We start from the raw sequence: 19,497 nt of genomic DNA, 5'->3' as shown, positions 1-19,497 counted from the left end.
GAGTAAGGACCTTCCAAGTTACTGCAAAAACTCAGTACGGATGGGCCATGGAATCAACTGTGAGCAATGAGAACGAAGATGAAAGGATGGCAGGAGCCGCCTGGGAAGCAACCAGCAAGGAGCAGGAAAGGAAGAAATAAGCAAGGAAAGGGTGTGGTCTATTTTGGGTTTCTGAAAGATCTGACTACAGGAAGCAATAAACTTGGAAAGTCCAGCATGAACATGATAGTCTAGGAGGCTGTTTATCAAGTCCAGGTGGGAGATGAATGTAGTCAGAAGAGGGATGATGGCCCTGGGTTTAGAGAGAAGTGTGCAGATACAAGAAATATTTAGAACAACAGAATTGAATAGAATTAGTATTTGTATAGAGCTTCAGAGGACAGTTGAAATAACCTATCATGAGTCCCCATTATGTGCTCAACCCTTTACACATGTCATCTCTAATCCCTATGACAATTCTATGAGGTAGTGTTTTCCTTGTTTCCCAGAAGAAGCAAAGGCTCAGGGAGGTCTAGTCATTTGTTCTCAGACTCATGGTTGTCAAGTGTCAGGGCTGGGATTCAGACCTTGGTCAGTCTGACTGCACAGAGCCCTGGCTATTTTCAAAATTCCATACTGCATCTGAATAGGTTCAGAAACTTCAAAATCCTGCTTTAATTCAATAGTTTAAAAACAAGAATAAGGAGAGGTAAAAGAATTTTCTTTGCATCATCATTCTATATCTTACATTTATAATGCTATAAAGATGTAAACTAGCAGAGAGCCTGTCATCAGAGAACCATAGAGTTTTACAGCTGTCCTAGAGGGACTTGAGAGGTTCATGCTCTATTTCCTTCTTCTAATGCAAGTGCTACCAAAGCTTTCTATGTGGTAATTTAGGCCTGTTTTTTCTTTTTCAACTTTTAAAATTTTTCAGAGATAAGTATGAAAAAAAATGTAACGAATACCCATGATCTAGCTTTAACAAATCTTAACATTCTCCCATATTTGCCTCAGATTTGTTCTCTTTTCTTTTAAGGAAAATAAACATTACAGATACAGAGTAATCAATATCCTGAATTTGGTGTTTATCACTCCCATACATAATATACTATCACTGTATATTATGCATCCATAAAAATTGTTAGTGTTTTCATCTATTTTCAAATTATATCTAAATGGAAACATATTGTGCATATTCTACAGATTTGATTTTCTACACTTATTTGCACGTATTTGTATTTTTTGGTGGAAGACAACAAGGTAAAGTCAGACAAGCAGGACTTTGGAACAGCCAGAGGGGTACTGTGGCTTTTTCACTTAGGCCTGCAGGCAAGCTACTGAACCTTCCAGAGCTCCAGCTTCCTCCTGTGTAAAACAAGGATAAACAATTACCTTCCAAGGCTATTGGCAGGTATAAGATAATAACTATCTTTAGGCCTGGCACCAAGCAAATAGTCAATAAATGTTAACCATTATTTGTCACAATAAAATAGCACACACTAAATAAATGGTAGCTATTTTTACTGTAACCTGTAAAGGTTCTTCATATTTGTTCAGGAATCCTGTCTTAGAATGGCCCTAAGGTCCCCTGTGCCTGACTGTACTTCTATAACAGGAGGTGTGATAATTTCCAGGTCAAGTTCCATGAATTTTTATGTGTTCCCCTATCCAGCTCAGCTTGGCTTGTTTACTTTAATGGCAGAATTAAACTGCTAATTCTCTGATCTCTATGGAATTCCATTCTAGATGACTGTGATCAGGAGTTTAACCTGCAGGTTTTTTTAAAGCCTAATCCTGTCCCCCAGCCTCAGACCTTTTTCCTGCCAACCACTCCTGCAGACTAACCCATCCCACTACAATTCTGTGTTATCCATAAATTTGATGAGCATTCATTTGCATTTTCAATACAGTTGTTAAACTCAGGCTCAGGTCTGACACCAGCAGAGGTACTGCTGTTTATGTCATCTCTGCCTCACCCACCAAAAGGAGATTGATATATCCCTTCAAAAGCTCTTCTGATTATATTATTGCTCCCCCAAAAAATGTTATTCATTGCCTTATTTTTAATACTTTGATCCCAATTCTCATACCTACCACTTTCTGTCAAAACATCACCCATTCTTCATGATTCCTCTCAACTCTCAACTCTTTCATAAAATCCATCTTGACTCCTCCCACCCCCAAAGTTGTAATCGCTCTCTTTGAATATCAGAGTACATGCTTGTTGCACAGAACTGAGCAAGTAGTTAGCTTACATAGCCCTGATAGCCCTGATTAAACTGCAAGCTCCTCCAGGGAAAGACATCCTACTCATTTCTCTCATAGGATTCAAAAGTACTCATTAAAAATGTGCTGAATTACAATTCCACTTCTAGGTATTTATCTGAAGATATCCAAAACACTAATTCAAAAAGAAATATGCACCCCTATGTTCACTGCAGCATTATTTACAATAGCCAAGACAGGGAAACAACCTAAGTGCCCATCAACAGATGAGTGGATAAAGGAGAAGTGGTACAAATATACAATGTAGTATTACTTGGCCATAAAAGAAGAATGAAATCTTACCATTTGAAACAGCACGGAGGGACCTATAGGGTATTATGCTAAGTGAAATATGTCAGTCAAAGAAAGACATTTATGATTTCCCTTACATATGGAACCTAAAGAACAAAATAAATGAACAAACAAAACATGAACAGACTCGTAGATGCAGAGAACAAACTGATGGTTACCAGAGAAGAGGAGGGTTAGGGGACTGGTTAAAAAGGTGAAAGTATTAAGAAGTACAAGTTGGCAGTTACAAAAATGTTATGGCAGTATAAAGTACAGAGCAGAGAATATAGTCAATAATATTGTAATAACTGTAGTATGGTGGCAGGTGGGTACTAAACTTACTGAGAGGATCACTTCATAGATTATATAAATGTCTACTTGCCCAGCTGGTGTGGCTCAGTGATTGAGTGTTGACCCAAGAACCCAGAAGACATGGTTCAATTCCTGGTCAGGAAACATGCCCGGATTTTGGGCTTGATCCCCAGTTTGGGGTGTGAGGGAGGCAGCTGATTGATGATTCTCTCTTATCCTTGATGTTTCTATCTCTCTCTCCCTCTCCCTTCCTCTCTCTCAAATCAATAAAAACATATTTTAAAATATATATATACACACACATATATGTATATATATGTAAATGTCTACCCACTATGCTTTACACCTGAAACTAATATGATATTGAATATCAACTGTAATTGAAAAAATAATAAATTTTTAAATGTGCTGATTGAACTTGAGGACTATCAGGACTTGGTACACTGTGATGGGACATTAGCCAATATGCAAACTGCAACTATCCCTGAGAGTAGGCCAATGTGTTTACTCTGGTGTCCACATGGATTCAATATCTCTATCTAAAGGGTATTAGTAATAGCTAATATCAGAAGCCTCTGCTATGCCTTGTCCTTTACATGCATTAGTTCTATTCTCATATAAACCCTGCAAGAAAAATGGATTGTCTCCATTTTCTACACTACAATAGAACTACAATTCAAATCCAGGTCTGTCTAACTCTGAAGTCCATGCTCTTCTCACACCATGTATCCAACATTACAAACACTAGCCTGACTCATTACTCCACCAAACGACTACTCTGCTATACAGAACTGGGCTTGAGGCAAGAAACACAGGAAATCAGGATTGCCCTCAGACACAGCCAAACAGTAACATAAAAAACACATTTAATCTTTCCCAAGATTCCTAAGCCTCTAGTCCTTCCATCCCCAGAGAAAATCCCAACCATTTGGGATATTAATTATGATAAAAATTTATTAAGCACTCATAAATGCTACACACTACAGGGAACACTAGAAAAACACTGCTATGTATCTACACTCTTATTCAAAGAAAATTAAATGTCTAAATGATGAGGACTCCTGGTAGCAGTAAATACTACTTTATTAGTTGCATGTTCCCTACCCCTCTCTTAAAATTATTTATTATTTATTTAGTCTCTTAGATTTCAGGCCAAATGCCCAAAACTAATATGTGCTCCAGGTAAAATATGATCTTAGCAGAGAGCATACAACCAACTCACTTTGGCCTTATCTCCATCATAAGAGTCCTTGTGAAATATTACCTGTAGTGTTTCACGTTTCTTTGCTCCTTCTTAGACTGAAACAGGGAATAAAAAGAGTTTAAACCTTGCAGAAGGATACAGTAACAATGACTTTTTATTTTATGACTTTATTCACCCTCATTCACTTCTCTGTAGTAGAGTTGGATATTTTTCCTTAAAAATATCCTCAAATTTCTTAAGACTCATTTTTCTCAGAAATTCTGTTCAAGGTGGTGCAGCACAGGAATTAATACATGTGACAAGACCAAAAAAGATCATGTGTACCTGAACCCCAGACTAGAATTTACACCTGATGATAACTCTGCCTGGCTGCCCACACTCCAGGGTCAAGTTGATATTAAATTTTAATAAAATAACACCTCTGTCTAGTGGTTTCCAAAGGACTGAGGGAATTGAGATTAACATAGAAAAATATTAGACAGATGAATCACTGACCTATTTGACTGTTATGAATTAAATGAGAATTTTCAATGAAGAAGTTGTTACGTGAACAACAAAATAAGACATTTGATGGGATAAATACATTCAAATTAAAAACACATAAATAGATAGCCAGAGGGAAAGCAGGGTGGGGAATAGGTAGGCAAAGGGGGGAGTGGAAATGGAGACAGAAAGAGACTTTGCTTGAGGCGATGGGCACAGGATGCAGTGTGCAGATGATGTTTTATTGACTTGTGCACTTGAAATCTGTATTCCAATAAATTCAATAACAAGCAAATTAAACTTTTGAGAGCAGCTCTGAAATTAAGGTATGATTTCCTAGATCAGGGAAGGAGTCCACATAAGCCCAAATCCTCTTCGTTTCCCTATGCACGAATTCCTTTAACAAGCCACAAAATCATTTATTTCACCATTAGAGATGAGGCTTAACTGAAAAGAACACCTTGGCAGAAGTAACACACTGATTTTCATGAAATAACATTGATTTTCCCCCTACTGATTCATGCTAAGGTATAAGTATCTGATGAGTAAAAGAGGGACACCACAGATCCTGTCTGCACAAACACCTAAACAGCCACAGGATGTCAAGAAAGAGTGAACATTACTGGAAATTGGGTAAGGGAGAGGTTAGAGTCCCAGGATCTAAAGCACATCATTACTTTAAAATTCAAACTAAGTCCCTTTTGCAAGCCAGCTTGCAAAATCTACTCCCGTGATTATTCTAATTAAGCTTTGGGTCAGCTGTGAGATACTTTGCAGTAATTCCTAATTAAAATACAAAAACCCATAATCACAGACTGGTAAGTGATGATAAATAAATGTATTTACAGAAGGAAGGGAAAAACCTAAAAAGATTTTGGTTAACAAATGCTCTAGCCTCAGATTTCTTTGTGGGCTCTGACACAAGTTATGGTCATACAGCACCTCCAAATCTTTTGTTCTTTAACTCTATGGAGATGTATCATAATGGATCCACTTTCTAATCATCTTTCTACTTTAATAACATTCGATGCTAATTACAATATTTGTGCTAGCCCAAGCAGCAGTTAAGTGTCCACAGCTAGTATAAGAGAACCTAGTTTATCATATTGCTCAGACGTTAGGCCATAAAGGAAAATTTAGCCTACTCTGCTGATGTACAAATCTAGTTAATATGTCCCTTGCAGTAGATGAGCTCTGATTAGTATTATCTCTGTTAAATCATTTAAGATCTAGAAGCTGCATTTTGCCTTAAATAGCACTAGGGCTTCATAAACAAAAGAGATGGGTCCTCTCAACAGGGATTTGAAAAGTCACTGAATTTTGGCTATGGGGAAGCCAGAAAAAGAAAACTGACCTGTTTCTACCCTGGGAGCCATACTACATTCTAGTTGCTGTACTCATTAGTACTTTACTCAGCACTATTACAAGAAACAGCCTTTCAAAAATAATTTAAGTGCAAGTGACTCATGTTGTTACAGATAATGGGGAAGAGTCTATACTCTGGGCAGAAGAAAGGGAGGGGCAAAGGCAGTAAAACTTGAAGGACAAAGAGGACTAGTCAAGACAAGTAATTCATTCTAACATTTCAACACTGGATAATATAAAATATTATTAGGAACGTAAATTTGGGACAATCCTCCAAATGTAAATGATATTTAGATTGTCCCAGTTGGGGATTATCTATTACTGAGGTTATGTATGAGTTGAATGTAGTGCCCTTATGGGGAAAATTCTGAGTGCAAATAACAAGTCACTAAGCCTTTTGAAGAGGATGCCACTTGATTTTGTGGGGGCTGAGTGGCTATAGAAAGGAGCACAAAAACAGGCCTTCAATAAATAGTTCTTTATTTCTGTGGCATCGTATTATCACTATGGGTTAATTCATCCCCAAAATCACTGTAGCATGGCACTAGAGGAACACAAAAGGACTCAAAAAACAGTGATCCTGAAACACTATCCTTCGCTGCATGGCATACTAAAAACGGCAAGTGGCCATGTTTGGAATCAGAAGGATGTGGAAATGAATCCTGGCTCTACTACTTAATATTCATCACCTTGGACAAGTTATTTTATCTCTGGGCCTCAGTTTATTCAGGCTATAAAATGAGGCCAATGCTACCTGCCCTTGTAGACTCTTAACTATGTAAATTCATAGCAGAGCACCTAGAACAAAATGGGTATAAAGAAGAAAAAGATTTCTTAACATTTTCTTAACTTAGTCTTAGAACCATCAATATTAACATCAAAGGGTGGGCTGCAGACACACTGTAAAGCTGAAGACAGAGACATGGCTCAGGGAACACACAGGAATGTTCTTCATTTTCTCCATCAAGGAACTGGCCTTGCTCACACTGCACCTGGTGTAGGACCTAGGAATGCTCTGTGTAAATATGCACTTAAATAAAGCATATAGATTATAAGTGTAAACTCTTCTGGAAGAGTGATGATACCCTGAAAACAAAAGGGTATGACTCATCAAGTTGTATACATTAAGTATGTGCAGCTTTGTGTATGTCAATTAAGAATCAAATGAAATAGGTATGGGAAAAGACTTGTTAATCACTGGGCATAGTGCAAATACAAGACTTTTTTATTAACTTTTCTTACTCTATATACAAAAGATCCCTTGAAATCAGAGAGAAAAATGTTAGACTTACACAGAGTACAAGTTCATTACATTTTGAGTGGCTGAAAACTTAAATACCAGAAAAAAGACTGTGAATGAAAAGCATGGTACCATTCAATACACATTTTCTGTTAAGCCCTTACTATATAGCAGACCCAATGGGGCTAGGTGCTGGGGACACACATGCCTAAATTGTGAGAGGACAGGCATCCTCAGCAGATGGCACAGCAACTACGAGAGAGAGACCCTCAACATTTGCAAAATGAATGAATGAGGCATGGTCCCTTGTTGCTGAAGAGTTTCCAGTACAGTATGGGGACCTGGCACATAAGAAGTGCAGTAATTATCATAGCTGATTTGGAAAAAAGTTGAAATAGAGCATGAAGGAGGGAGTGATCAATTCAACTTGGACTGGGTTTAGTGAGGGGGTACGGAAAGAAAGTCAGAAAGAGTTTTGGAGAGGAGGTGAGCCTGGGCTGAGCCTTCAGTGCATAAACTCATTAATGAGTCTAACTCTCCTTTAGCCATAAGGTATTTGGAGTGAGGTATGTGGTAACACATGAGTTATGTGTTGCAAAATGGGGTGTAGTAGGGAATAGATTGTATTTATATCATCCTTGCTCTTCCTAATCCTGCTAAGCTGAATGAATGTATATGCCTTACATAACCTCATTTATATATGAAGGAAAGTTAAAAAAAAGAATAAAGAAAAGCAAGAGGCAGTCAATGAGAAAGAAAGGATATTGGCAGCTTCCACAAAGTTGTTATTGATCCTGAGGTCCACTAAAGATGTTGATGACAATAAATATTAATTTAATATAGACTCTAAGTAATGAAAACATTTAGCTCAAGTGTGGAGAAAATATTAAATACCCTTAGATATAGACAAGATATTTGCTGCAGGCAGTCTGAGCGTATTCATTACGTGTCATTAAATGGTCCAAGTTAGAGAATTCATTGCTCCCAAAAGCTGACTACACAAGATGCATGTCCTCCTAAATCTGTGGTCCCAAGAATCACTCTACTATACAAGAAAGATGGAAGGGGGTTAATAACAACCCCAATTTATATTGCTTCCAGACTGCAGAGCTAAGTAAATTCTTTCAATGGCAAGTTTGATAGCAACCTACCTAAACTGGTCAGTAAAACAGTCTACAGTTTACACCATTAAAATTAAGTGTAACTTGCCAGAAAAATCTACAAATGACTTAACAATAAATTCAGACATGAATATAAAACAAGTTTCATCACACACCTATTTATATCAGTTCAGCCAAGTCATGTCTAATTTATGGATTCCATTTAGGAAAAAGAAATTGCAGTGATAGAGGAAAGTGGTAATTGTATATAATCTTCTAATATCATCAGGAGATTTCTTTCTCAACAGCAAAATCAAGCTAATAGTTAGAATAAAGGTGAAATAGGCTCATCATCATTAGTGACAGGATTATGCATCTTTAAAGTGCCTTATCAAGTTAGTCTGCTTATAACACTTCATTTTAGTTTCAGAATAGACATGTAGGTAACAAGAAAAAGAATATAAAGCATCAGTTCTAAAAACACTTTTTGGTCTTTGGACCTCTTTATACTTTTAACAAATACAACACTAAAGAGCTTTTGTTTATGTAGGGTTTACATTTCAATATTTAATATGTGAGAAATTAATATTGTGAAAACTTTTAAATACTTACTATTAAAAATTATAAATCCATTATAGGTTAATACAAATAACATTTTTATGAAAAGTAACTAGATCCTCTAAAACAACAAAATAATGAAGAGTGACATCACTATATTTAAAAAAATCTTTAATGTTTACTTAATAGAAAATAGCTAGATTGTCGTATCTGTTTCTATATTCAATTTGGTGCAATATGTTGTTTGGACTGAAATATAAGAGTAAAATCCAGCCTCACACAGATATGTAACTGGAAAAAAATTGTGAATATTAGTCTTTAAAGAATCTGAGACTGTATCAACGAACTTTTTGTACCCTGTTACATTAAAATGCATTGGTCTATCTTGCATTTTGAATGGATCTTTCACCTACTCATGACTTTGTAACATCAGACATTAGTTATTTGAAAATACTGTTAGCTGAGTTTATAGATCTTCTAAATGTTGACACATTTCATTATACAACATCAAAAAACTCGCCACCAATCTCATCAGAAAAATTTTAAATACTAGGAAGTTGTCAAGCTCACAATCACAATGGTGAATACAAGTTTTCTAAAATTCTAATTTCTCCTTGAAACCTTGAATTGGCAAGAAGCACTGTTTTCTTTGAAGTGACAGGCTCACTCATTCATTTTATTTCACTCATTCATTTTTTATGAAATCTCTCCATATAATCAAGTCTGTATAATCACAGTTTTTCTGTGAGTCATTCTTTCAAATAAAAAAATATGTTCCATGAAAAAACAGCCACTCAGCTTCCAACTCGAACAACTGCACCAGTGCTTTGGGTTTGAGACAAGCATGGTACTCTGGTTGGTATGCACCAGAGGTGATTTATACACACCACCTTTGGTCACACAGAATAGTCAAAAGGTATGTACTGAAGGGTAGAATTTAAATAAAATTAATTGTTTTTATTGCTTCATTGAGGACATTCTTAAGTGAAACTGTTTTTCCCCCCTTTTAACTGAAAGTTTACAACAGTACAGAGTATAATGACTTCTAGAACAGCTTGGTGCTAGTGCCCAGATTCATGCTATGGCACCAGCAGTTTATCCCACCATTGCTTTTGTACCATCAGAACAAACATTAACACAGTTAAAAAACAAAACAAAGCCCACAAATAACATCTTAGTATTATTATGAAAATAATTTGACCTCATAGATTCCCTGAAAGGATTTCAGGGAACAGGGGTTCCACAGATTAGACTTTAAGAACTGCAGGTGTAGCCCGGCTGGGCGTGGCTCAGCGGTTGAGCGTCGACCTAGGATCCCGGCGATCGGGGTTCGATTCCCGGTCAGGGCACATGCCCGGGTTGTGGGCTTGATCAATGACTCTCTCATCATTGATGTTTCCATCTCTCTCTCTCCCTCTCCTTTCCTCTCTCTGAAATCAATAAAGATATATTAAAAAAAAAAAAAAAAAAAAGAACTGCAGATGTAGAGGAAAAACATTATTGAAGTCATTAGAATTTACATTTTGTCTCTAAGACATACTAGCTATGTGCTCTTGGGTACATTACTTAACCTCTCTGGTCTTAACAAAATGAAGATTTAAAAATAACCCCATTTCATAGATCTGCTGTGAAGATCATATGAGATTTGAAACAAGTAGCATAGTACTTAGTAGGTGTTCACAAAATGTTATTTTTAACTCTCTTTCCCCAACATAAAATTGAAATTATCCCATTTTTGCACATATGCAAAAGCCATGAGAAGTTAAACAATCAAAGATCAGAAAAACTAACAACAAATGGATAAATTACTATCAAGATGATGCAGAAATAACAGATCAATCTAATACTGTTCTGAAATGAAGAGATTTTAAAATGCTTTGGACAAATGTTTATATTTTCTGCCAATAAACATTTGTAAACTGTCTCAACTTCAAAAGTGATGGCAAATTTTATCCTGAACCATTTATTATTGCACTTCAGATACTACTGACACCTTCTCCAACACTTGCAAGAAAATCTCTAAGAATTCATTTGTTTTTCCTTTGTTCTCTGCTACACACAAGGTTGCACTCAATATAAACTCTGTGATTTTAGTTTTCCTACTCCAGCTGCTGGATCCCATCTGGTGTCCTTTATATAGGACACCTGTTTCAGGAATGAGACAATTAAAGTGATGAACCAGTTCCTTGTAGAAAATAAAAATTTCCCATTTTCTTAGGAATGTTAGTAGAAGAGGGAAAAAAATGTTTAATAAAGCACAATTACACATCTAATTACCAGATGTCAAGTGTTTCCAGAACACATATTCTAATTGCCGTATCTTGTTTTGCTCCACTGAGACACTGTATTAGTTATCTACTGCTGCGTAACAAAATTACCACAGACTTAGTAGCTTAAAATAACACACATTTATTATCTCACAGTTCCGTGAGTCAGGAGTCCCAGCACAGCTTAACTGGGTCCTTTGCAAGGCTGCAATCAGGGTGTATCACGCCCAGGTTCTCATTTGGAGGCTCAGTTGGGGAAGGAAGAGCTTCTCTGCTCCTGTGGCTATTGGTGGCATTCAGTTCCTGCAGTTATATGACTGAGAGCTTCAATTTTTTGCTAGCTGTCAATGAAGACTGCCTTCAGATCCTCAAGGCCACCTGCAGTTTTTTGCCACAAGGAGTTCCCAACATGGCTACTTGCTCCCTCACAGCCAGCAAGGGAGAGACTCTAGTAAGATGGGCATTATGATCTTGTATGAGATAATCACATACAAAGAATCATGTACATTCTGTCACTATTTGCCATATCCCATTGGTAGAAGCAAGTCACAGATCCTGCTCATACTCAAGGAAGGGGGTCATACAAGGGTATGAAACCAGGAAGCAGGGGTCATGGGACCACCTTAAGAGTGTGTTTACCACAGATACGCTGGAGCATGCAATGTGGCTAGTGGGAATAAGAAGAAGTTGACAAAAGCCAAGATCAAGGTGAGAAAATTTAATTAATTTGACAGTTATGGAGGAGGAGTATAAGCCTATTATCAATAAAAATTTATATCTATAGAGATGCAACAAATCCAGGTGAGAACTGAGACAGTAGTGCTATATGAGGTACGACTTGGTGGGTTGGGTACAACTGTTAAGAGTTAACAGGCACTCACAGTAAGTAGGTGACAACAGTGTGGCTCCAGGAAAGCTGTCAGATGCAACAGGATCCCAGCAAGCAGCTAGAACATGGAAGGAAGAATCTAGGCTCAAGGAAGGGGACTGGTAAGAGATAGACTCAGTATCTGGGCTCTACCAGAGAAGGCAGAGGCCTAGAGCAACCTCTAGTTCTGGGAACTGGAAATCTGATTAGGAAACCAGATAAAAGCCCAGTCATGCCCGGCCAGCATGGCTCAGCAGCTGAAAATCATCCTATGATCCAGGAGATTGTGATTCAATTCCCGGTCAGGGCATATTCCAGGGTTGCAGGCTTGATCCCCAGCAGGGGGCATGCAGCAGGCAGCCAATTAATGACTCTCATCATTGATGTTTCTATCTCTCTCTCCCTCTCCCTTCCTCTCTCTGAAAACAATAAAATATATCTTTTAAAAAAAACACACACAAAAAAACACATTGGTTTAAAAAAAAAAGGCTGTCACAAGGACCAGGTAAACAAGAATAGAGTGAGGGTCCAGTAAAAGAGCTCAGGGAGGGTGTGAGTGTCTGGGCATACCACAGTTTAGGGAAGCAAGACTAGTTCTAGATTCCATGAGCTGATAACCCAGAACCACCTTTGCTCCAGAGACTGACTTGGTGAAGGACTTGTTTAGGTAAGGCTGAACTTTAAGATACTGGTGCTGGCTAAGAGAAGACAGAAGCTGGCTTTGATAGATTGCCATTGCTTAGAACACTGGTTAGAGTCTACATCCACAGTATGGTATGAATGCCACCATGATCCAGCCTGAGTCTGCCCATCTAGTCTTGTCTTCCTCCATGTTGACACTCTTTAGGTTGAAACTACTAGAACGGCCTGCCATGTCCTGAACAAGGCATGAACTTGCATGCCTCTAAGACTTATCTTTTGTTTACTCTGGTGAGCCTTATATCCCCCGTCTCCATCTGAAGTATTCCTATTTCCCTTTTAGGACCCAGTTCAAATGTTCCATCCTCTAAAATGTGCCCACTATCCAGGCCTCTACTGTAGCACCTGTCAAGTTATGATTGTTTACTGTCTTTACCCTCATAGACTATAAGTATGAGAGGAAAAAGGCTTTATCTATCCATTTAACTTTATATCCTTAACACCTGGAATAGTGGCTGGTATCTCATGGCTACTCAATAAAAATTATTGGAATAACAAATACAGGAAGCAATTAAATCATGCTTTATTGATCTTGCCTTAGGAGCCTAATTCTATTCCCCCACCCTCACCGACACCCTCTCATCCCCCTGCTACACAACCCACTTCTTGCAATATTGATGGGGTTCACATAACTGCTGCTCTTTAATGAGCATTAATGCAGTTGAAGCCTGACATAGAGGGCTGAAAAAACAGCACTAAATCTTTTATGGACAAACTGCAAATCTGCGTGCACAGTCAGACATTTCCCCTGTTGACCCTGAGCTCTGATCACCAGATGTGAGAGGTAAAGCAGAACACAACACCCACATGTTTTAAAAAGAGAGAAAATCCCAAGTGTAGTTCACAGCTGCCACTGTGGGTAACCCAGAAAATCCACATGACCTGAAGGTGATTTTAAGTCCCTCTCCCTTTGCTGACAAGAAAAACATAAGCCTTGGCACTTGGTATCTTTAGTGTCGAAGCTAAAGTAAAAGTATTTCCTCTTCAAAATTCATTCTGCATGTGAGAATGGCTTCCTCTGCACTTGCATGTGAGATTTTAATGACTAAACCTAATGTACAAGCACAAAGTTGGATAGCAGACACAGCAATGAATATTTCTGAGTCCAGCCATTGAGTTCAGCACTAAGAAATATTCTGAAGCTAGCTACCTTCTATTGGGCAAGAAAGAAAAGGGCTATTCATCATCCTCAGACATGCACAACAGTATTAGTCAATTCTTTTCTATGGTGAAAGACTGTAAGTTGAAATGAATCCTTCAAATCTGATTGTTAATGCTCAAAATGACCCCAAGAAGGAGTGGCTGGAAACAAGGTCTCAGCTAATCTGCATGATCCCTTTTCAGCCCCATAATACGAATATTAAACTGTGGAAATGGGAACAAATTATGCACAGATCCTTTCATTTTATTTTAAAATATGTATAGATCCGCATTTTAAAATGGCCCTTTGGCCTACGACGATCAAAGAGCTCCATTCCTAATGAGGGACAAGCATTAAACATGCTGACAAAAAAGAATTAATTTGATTAATATGTCCTTAGAGTCAGACTTATGGAGAGAACATATCCAGGAACTGTAAGGCCCTTCTGTCAAGAGGCTCTCAGCACAACACTGAACACAGCAGGTGCATTCCATGGGGATAGTCGGTCAGAGCCAGCATGTCCTGTACCTTCATGGCTTGTCTGCTTGCTCTTCGATCCTTCCTTCTTTCCATTCCACAAATATTCACTGAAAGCTTACTCAATGCTATTACTACAACAGACTCCTTCCTCCAAGAACAGAATTTATATAGTAGCATAAGTAAGTAATTAAGGATGTAAAAAAGGAACTTTTAAACCACATTAGGTGAAGCCAGCAAAGTCTCTTTAGAAAGCATACTTGGCTTACTTCTCCAAAAAAAGAAACTGAAATTGAGAAAATATTTACTTCCACTGTTCACTGTTAAAAAGTTTAAGGAAAGCTATTGTAATGATTCTGGCTTCTACAATCCATTTGCATGGGCTTCAAACATCTGTGCATTAGAACTTAATTATTTGAACTGGATTTGATCTGTTTTTACATCTCCACAGTTGGCCACAGCAGTGGAACTTCCTGAATGATTAGAGCTTAAACTTCCCAAAGAAAAGAAAAAAACTTCCCAAAGAGATTTCTTTGAAAGAGTCTCACTGTTAAATGACAAAAGGTATTTTATAAAAAAGAAATACAATTAAATAAGTAGCTAAGATTTAATGGGTACATGACATCCATGTGAATAAATATTTTACCACTGTATCAGAAAAATGAAAAGAAATGGCTCTTTATAAATTAATGCAGTGATGTGTGTAAGAGTGTTACAAAACCTCATATAATAAAGAAAGAAAAATTCACTTAAATCCTGATAGTAAACCTACCCTTTTACATGGCCTTTGGCTTCTGGAGGGCAAATCCCATCTAACTGACTAATATTTGTACACATATTAATAGTTTATAAAACACTTTACATGTTATTTCTTTTAATCCTCTATAATAGTAGTTCTCAACCAGGGCATAACTGGTAATGTCTGAAAATGTGTTTGGTTGTCTCAAGTGGGGTAGGGGTGGGGGTTGCTACTCGCAGCTAGTTGGGTATAGCACAAGGGTGCTGCTAAACATCCTGCAAGACCCCCTACAGGAAAGCCCTCCACCACAAAGAATGATCCAGGTGGGGAAATACTGCTCTAAGCAGTGCTTCTTGAGCTTCAGTGTGCATGTGTATCAACTGAGGTCATGTAAAAATACAGGGTCTGGGATTCAGCATTTCTGACCAGTTCCCAAGTGATGCTGACAATGCTGGTCTACGGAATAGCAAGGTTCTATAATACATGTAGCTTTTAATGTGCCCGTCTGAGCCCTTCTCAAGAATCTGTTCTCAAAGCCCCTAGTCAGTGGGCTACATGACTCTACCCTTCCAACCACGGCCAGCCATGGCTCATTATACCTCAATGGACCCCAGAACCCAGCTGAGTCAGATGACCTCTTCTGAGAATTTGTTATCAGGCTTCAGGGAGTCTAGAGTTTCTGCTGACAACTAGGAGCTAGCAACCAATTCTGGGAGCTAGAGACAGAGGTAGAGCTAGGTTTCAGGATGGCTGTATGTCTGGCCAATGTGCACAGAGAAACAGAAGGTTCTGAACTAGGGAAGTAGGGAGGGAGGAGGAAGAAAGGAAGGGGGGATGGAGGGAATACTGTTGAGAGAGTGAAATCATCTTTGTTCTAGTCCCTCCTGAGAGTCCCACTGAACTCCCAGCCCCAGAATTCATTATGTACCTCTATATCCTGTGACTACATTCTTTTTTTTTTTTTTTTTGCTTATATTAGTTTAAGGAGGTTCCTTCACTTAAAACAATTGACTCCTGAAAAAAATGTGTTCACAGCAATTGTCCTAAACCCTAAAATGTTAACTGCAGCTTGGAGGTTAACAAACATATTCAATGTTAGTAAGAACCAGCAAATGAAAAAAATACGCATTCTTTGCCTCCAAACCCCATGCTCCTTAAACTACAGTCTGCACATTAATGATCCCATAATAAACCTCACAACTATGCCACATCTCACTGAAAAAACAAGAGTGCCTCATATTTTCATTCCATGATCCCAAGTTACTCGTTCCTGCTTCCACCTAGGGAAATGTCTCCAATCAACTGTTCAAATTAAGATTGACTTATCTGCCATGAACCAACAATAACACAAATACGATGGGAAAGTATAATAATGATCTGAAGAAGGGCAGAATTGCACAGATAATTCAAAATAGCATGCAATTTATTTACTGAGGAAACTGACATAAAATAAAAAATATTTTGCAGTGTACAACTTGATAAACTTTGACATATGTATACACCTCTGAAACCATCACAACAGGCCATATAGTGAACATATCCTATCATTCCCCAAAGTTGCCTCCTGCCACTTTGTAATCCCTGCCTTTAGCCCCTCCCCACTTGGCCCCATCCCCAGGCAACTGATTTGCTTTCTGTGCCTGAAGATTAGTTTGTATTTTCTAGAGTTGTATATAAATGGAATCATATAGTATGTATTCTTTTTGTGGGGAGGGGTATTTCTTTCACCCGACATAATTATTTTAATTATTTTGCGATTCAGCCATGTTGTTACATGTTTCAATAGTTTGTTCCTTTTTGTTAGGAAAAGCATTCCACAACTTGAATATAACCACAACTTGTTTATCCATTCACCTGTTGAGGGGTATTTGGATTGTTTCCAGTTTTTTGCTATTACAGATTAAGCCGCTATGAATGTTCATGTACAGGTCACTGTGTGGACATATGCCTTCTTTTCTCTAGGGTAAATACCTAGAATGAAATGGTTGGGTAGTATTATCGGTATATGTTTAATGATTTTAGGAAACTACCAAACTGCTTTCCAAAGTGGTGGTACAAGTTTACACTCGCAGCAGCGTATGGGAATTCCAGCACTTCCGCATCCTAACCAAAACTTGGCACAATCTTTTCATTTTAGCCATGCTAACAGGCATGCAGGGTTTACATTTACATTTCTCTAAATATTGCTGGTGTTGAGCATACTTTTACGTTTTTTGCTATTCATTGCCCTCCTTAGCTTAAGTATCTGTTCACCTCTTTTGCCAGCTATTAAAGTGTGTTGTTTGTTTTCTTTTTAACCCCTCAACAGTATCTTTCAAAACAAAGGAGTTTTCATTTTGATAAAGTCCAATTTATCAATTCTGTTTCTTTAGGAAATACAGGACTATCCAGGTACTCTACTTAGTCTTCAGTGAGTTTTGGTAGTTTTCATCTTTCAAGAAATTTGTCCAGTCCACCTAAGTTACTTAATGTACTGGCATAAATTCCCATAACCATAACATTTCCCTATTACCTTTTTAATATTTACAGTGATGTCTGCTCTTTCATTTCTGATATTGGTAATTTGTGTCTTCTGTTTCTTTACTGACCAGTCTGACTAGAGTATCAATTTTATTGATTTTTTTCCCCCAAGTACTAGCTTCAGGGTTTATTGGTTTTCATATTTTCTTCTTTTTTCTATTTCATTGATTTCAGACCTGATCTTTATCATTCCTTTCTTCTGCTTACTTTGGGTTCGATTTGCTCTTCTTTTTCTCATTTCTTAAGGTGGAAGCCGAAGTCATTTATTTGAGACCCTTCTCCTTTTATAATAGAGCCATTTGATATAGAAGAAAGAGATAGGGGTGGGGGGAGAGAGAGGGAAGGAGGGAGGGAGGATAAAAAGTGCTGGCAAGAATGTGGAGAAATTGGAACCCTGGTGCACTGAGGTGGAAATATAAAGCAGTGCAGCAACTGTGGAAAACAGTACGGTGGTTCCTCAAAAAGTTAAACACCGAATTACCATATGACACAGCAATTCCACTCCTGGGTATATATCCAAAAGAATTAAAAGCAGGAATCCTGAACAGATATCGGGTCCCTGCTTTTAATTCTTTTAGCCATGTTCATAGCAGCATTATTTATAACAGCCGAAAGGTAGAAAGCAACCTAAATGTCCATCACAGATGAATGGATAAACAAAATGTAGTATACATACAATGGAATATTAATATATCTAATATACTTAAAAAGGAAGGAAGTTCTGACACATGCTACTACATGGATAAATCCTGAAGACATTATGCTATGTGAAATGAGCCAGACACAAAAGGACAAGTATACAATTACCTTATAAGAGATAACTACAGTAGTCAAATTGACAGATACAGAAAGTAGAATGGTGGCTGCCAGGGACTGGTAAGGTGGTGGGAGGGGAATAGGGAGTTAATGTTAAAAGGGCACAGTGTTTAAACTGGGAAGATGAAAAGTTCTGGAAATGGGTGGTGGTGATGGTTGAACAACATGTGAATAAACTTAATACCACTGAACTGTACACTTAAAAATGGTTAAAATGATCAATTTTATGTTATGTTTTATCACAGTAAAAACAGAATGTAAAAAGTAGACATGCCCAGATTACACCCCAGATCTGAGGAGAGTCACTCTCAGATAGTGAAGGTTCCTCTCTATTGGTAGGAACTATTTTTAAATTTTTATTTAAATCAACAAACAAAATATAAGTATTTTCCAGACTGTTTAAAAACAAAAGCAACCCCCAGTAAGATCATAAAGTTAGTTTCAAAGGAAAAGATAGCTAATCTTGTAAATTTTGAATAGATTATCTACTACCTTTAAAACTCACGCAAAGAACAAATTAGCCCTCCATTTGGCTTTAAAACACCAAAAAAATTAAGTTAAGCTAGCTAATATAAGAGAGATCAAGTAGCTCAAGAAGATAATTAATTTTTAACAGCTATCATAATGAACTACTAGCAACTGTCCCCAGCAAAGGCCAACTCTAAAACTATTCAATTCACCTGAGCCCATTCTAACGTAAACAAATAAACTATGAAACCAACTAGCTTATTTAAACACTCCAGATTCAACTAACTTCATTATTTTCTCATTCTATTTATTTAAGATTGTATCATTAAAGCCAAGGGGTCCTCAAACCAACGCTATTTACAGTTTAGTAGGGTGAGAGGCAAAAAGCAAGTTCCTAAAGGCTGCTAGTCATGAAAGCTTATCCCCACACCCCCTTCCATTCTCCAAGCACATGAATCGGGGGTTAAGAATGATCACTCAGGGTGGATGGCAAGAACTCTGAAGCCTCATTCTGAGCATTCTGGATTAGACACAGCCCAACTTCTCAAAAATTTCCTCTTGTACCAGATATAAATGATGATGTCTTCCCCTGAAACATGTTGAGATGCTTAAAATTTTTGAAAACTCTAAAGAGCAAAATTCTAATGACTGCCTCATGATGTGGTAATAAATAGGATGCACACATACAATGTGTCTGGGCTC

The 19,497-nt window shown here is 37.7% G+C and overlaps 1 protein-coding gene across 6 annotated transcripts in view; it reads right to left on the bottom strand.

The window, feature by feature from the left end:
• Window positions 1-19,497, bottom strand: part of TTC28 (tetratricopeptide repeat domain 28) — a 463,914-nt gene that overhangs the window by 172,795 nt on the left and 271,622 nt on the right. The window contains exon 6 of one of the 6 annotated variants that reach the window (XM_081123100.1): window positions 11,949-12,014. The exons of the other annotated variants lie outside the window; for them this stretch is intronic. Within the exon in view, the coding sequence (XP_080979226.1) occupies window positions 11,949-12,014 (66 nt within the window). The remainder of the gene's footprint in view (window positions 1-11,948; window positions 12,015-19,497) is intronic. 6 annotated transcript variants of the gene reach the window in all.

Source organism: Miniopterus schreibersii (assembly GCF_964146895.1).
Source record: "Miniopterus schreibersii genome assembly, chromosome: 20".
Classification (NCBI taxonomy): domain Eukaryota; kingdom Metazoa; phylum Chordata; class Mammalia; order Chiroptera; family Miniopteridae; genus Miniopterus; species Miniopterus schreibersii.
The sequence above is the reverse complement of the archived record's forward strand: the minus strand, read 5'-3'. Positions and strand labels throughout refer to the sequence as shown.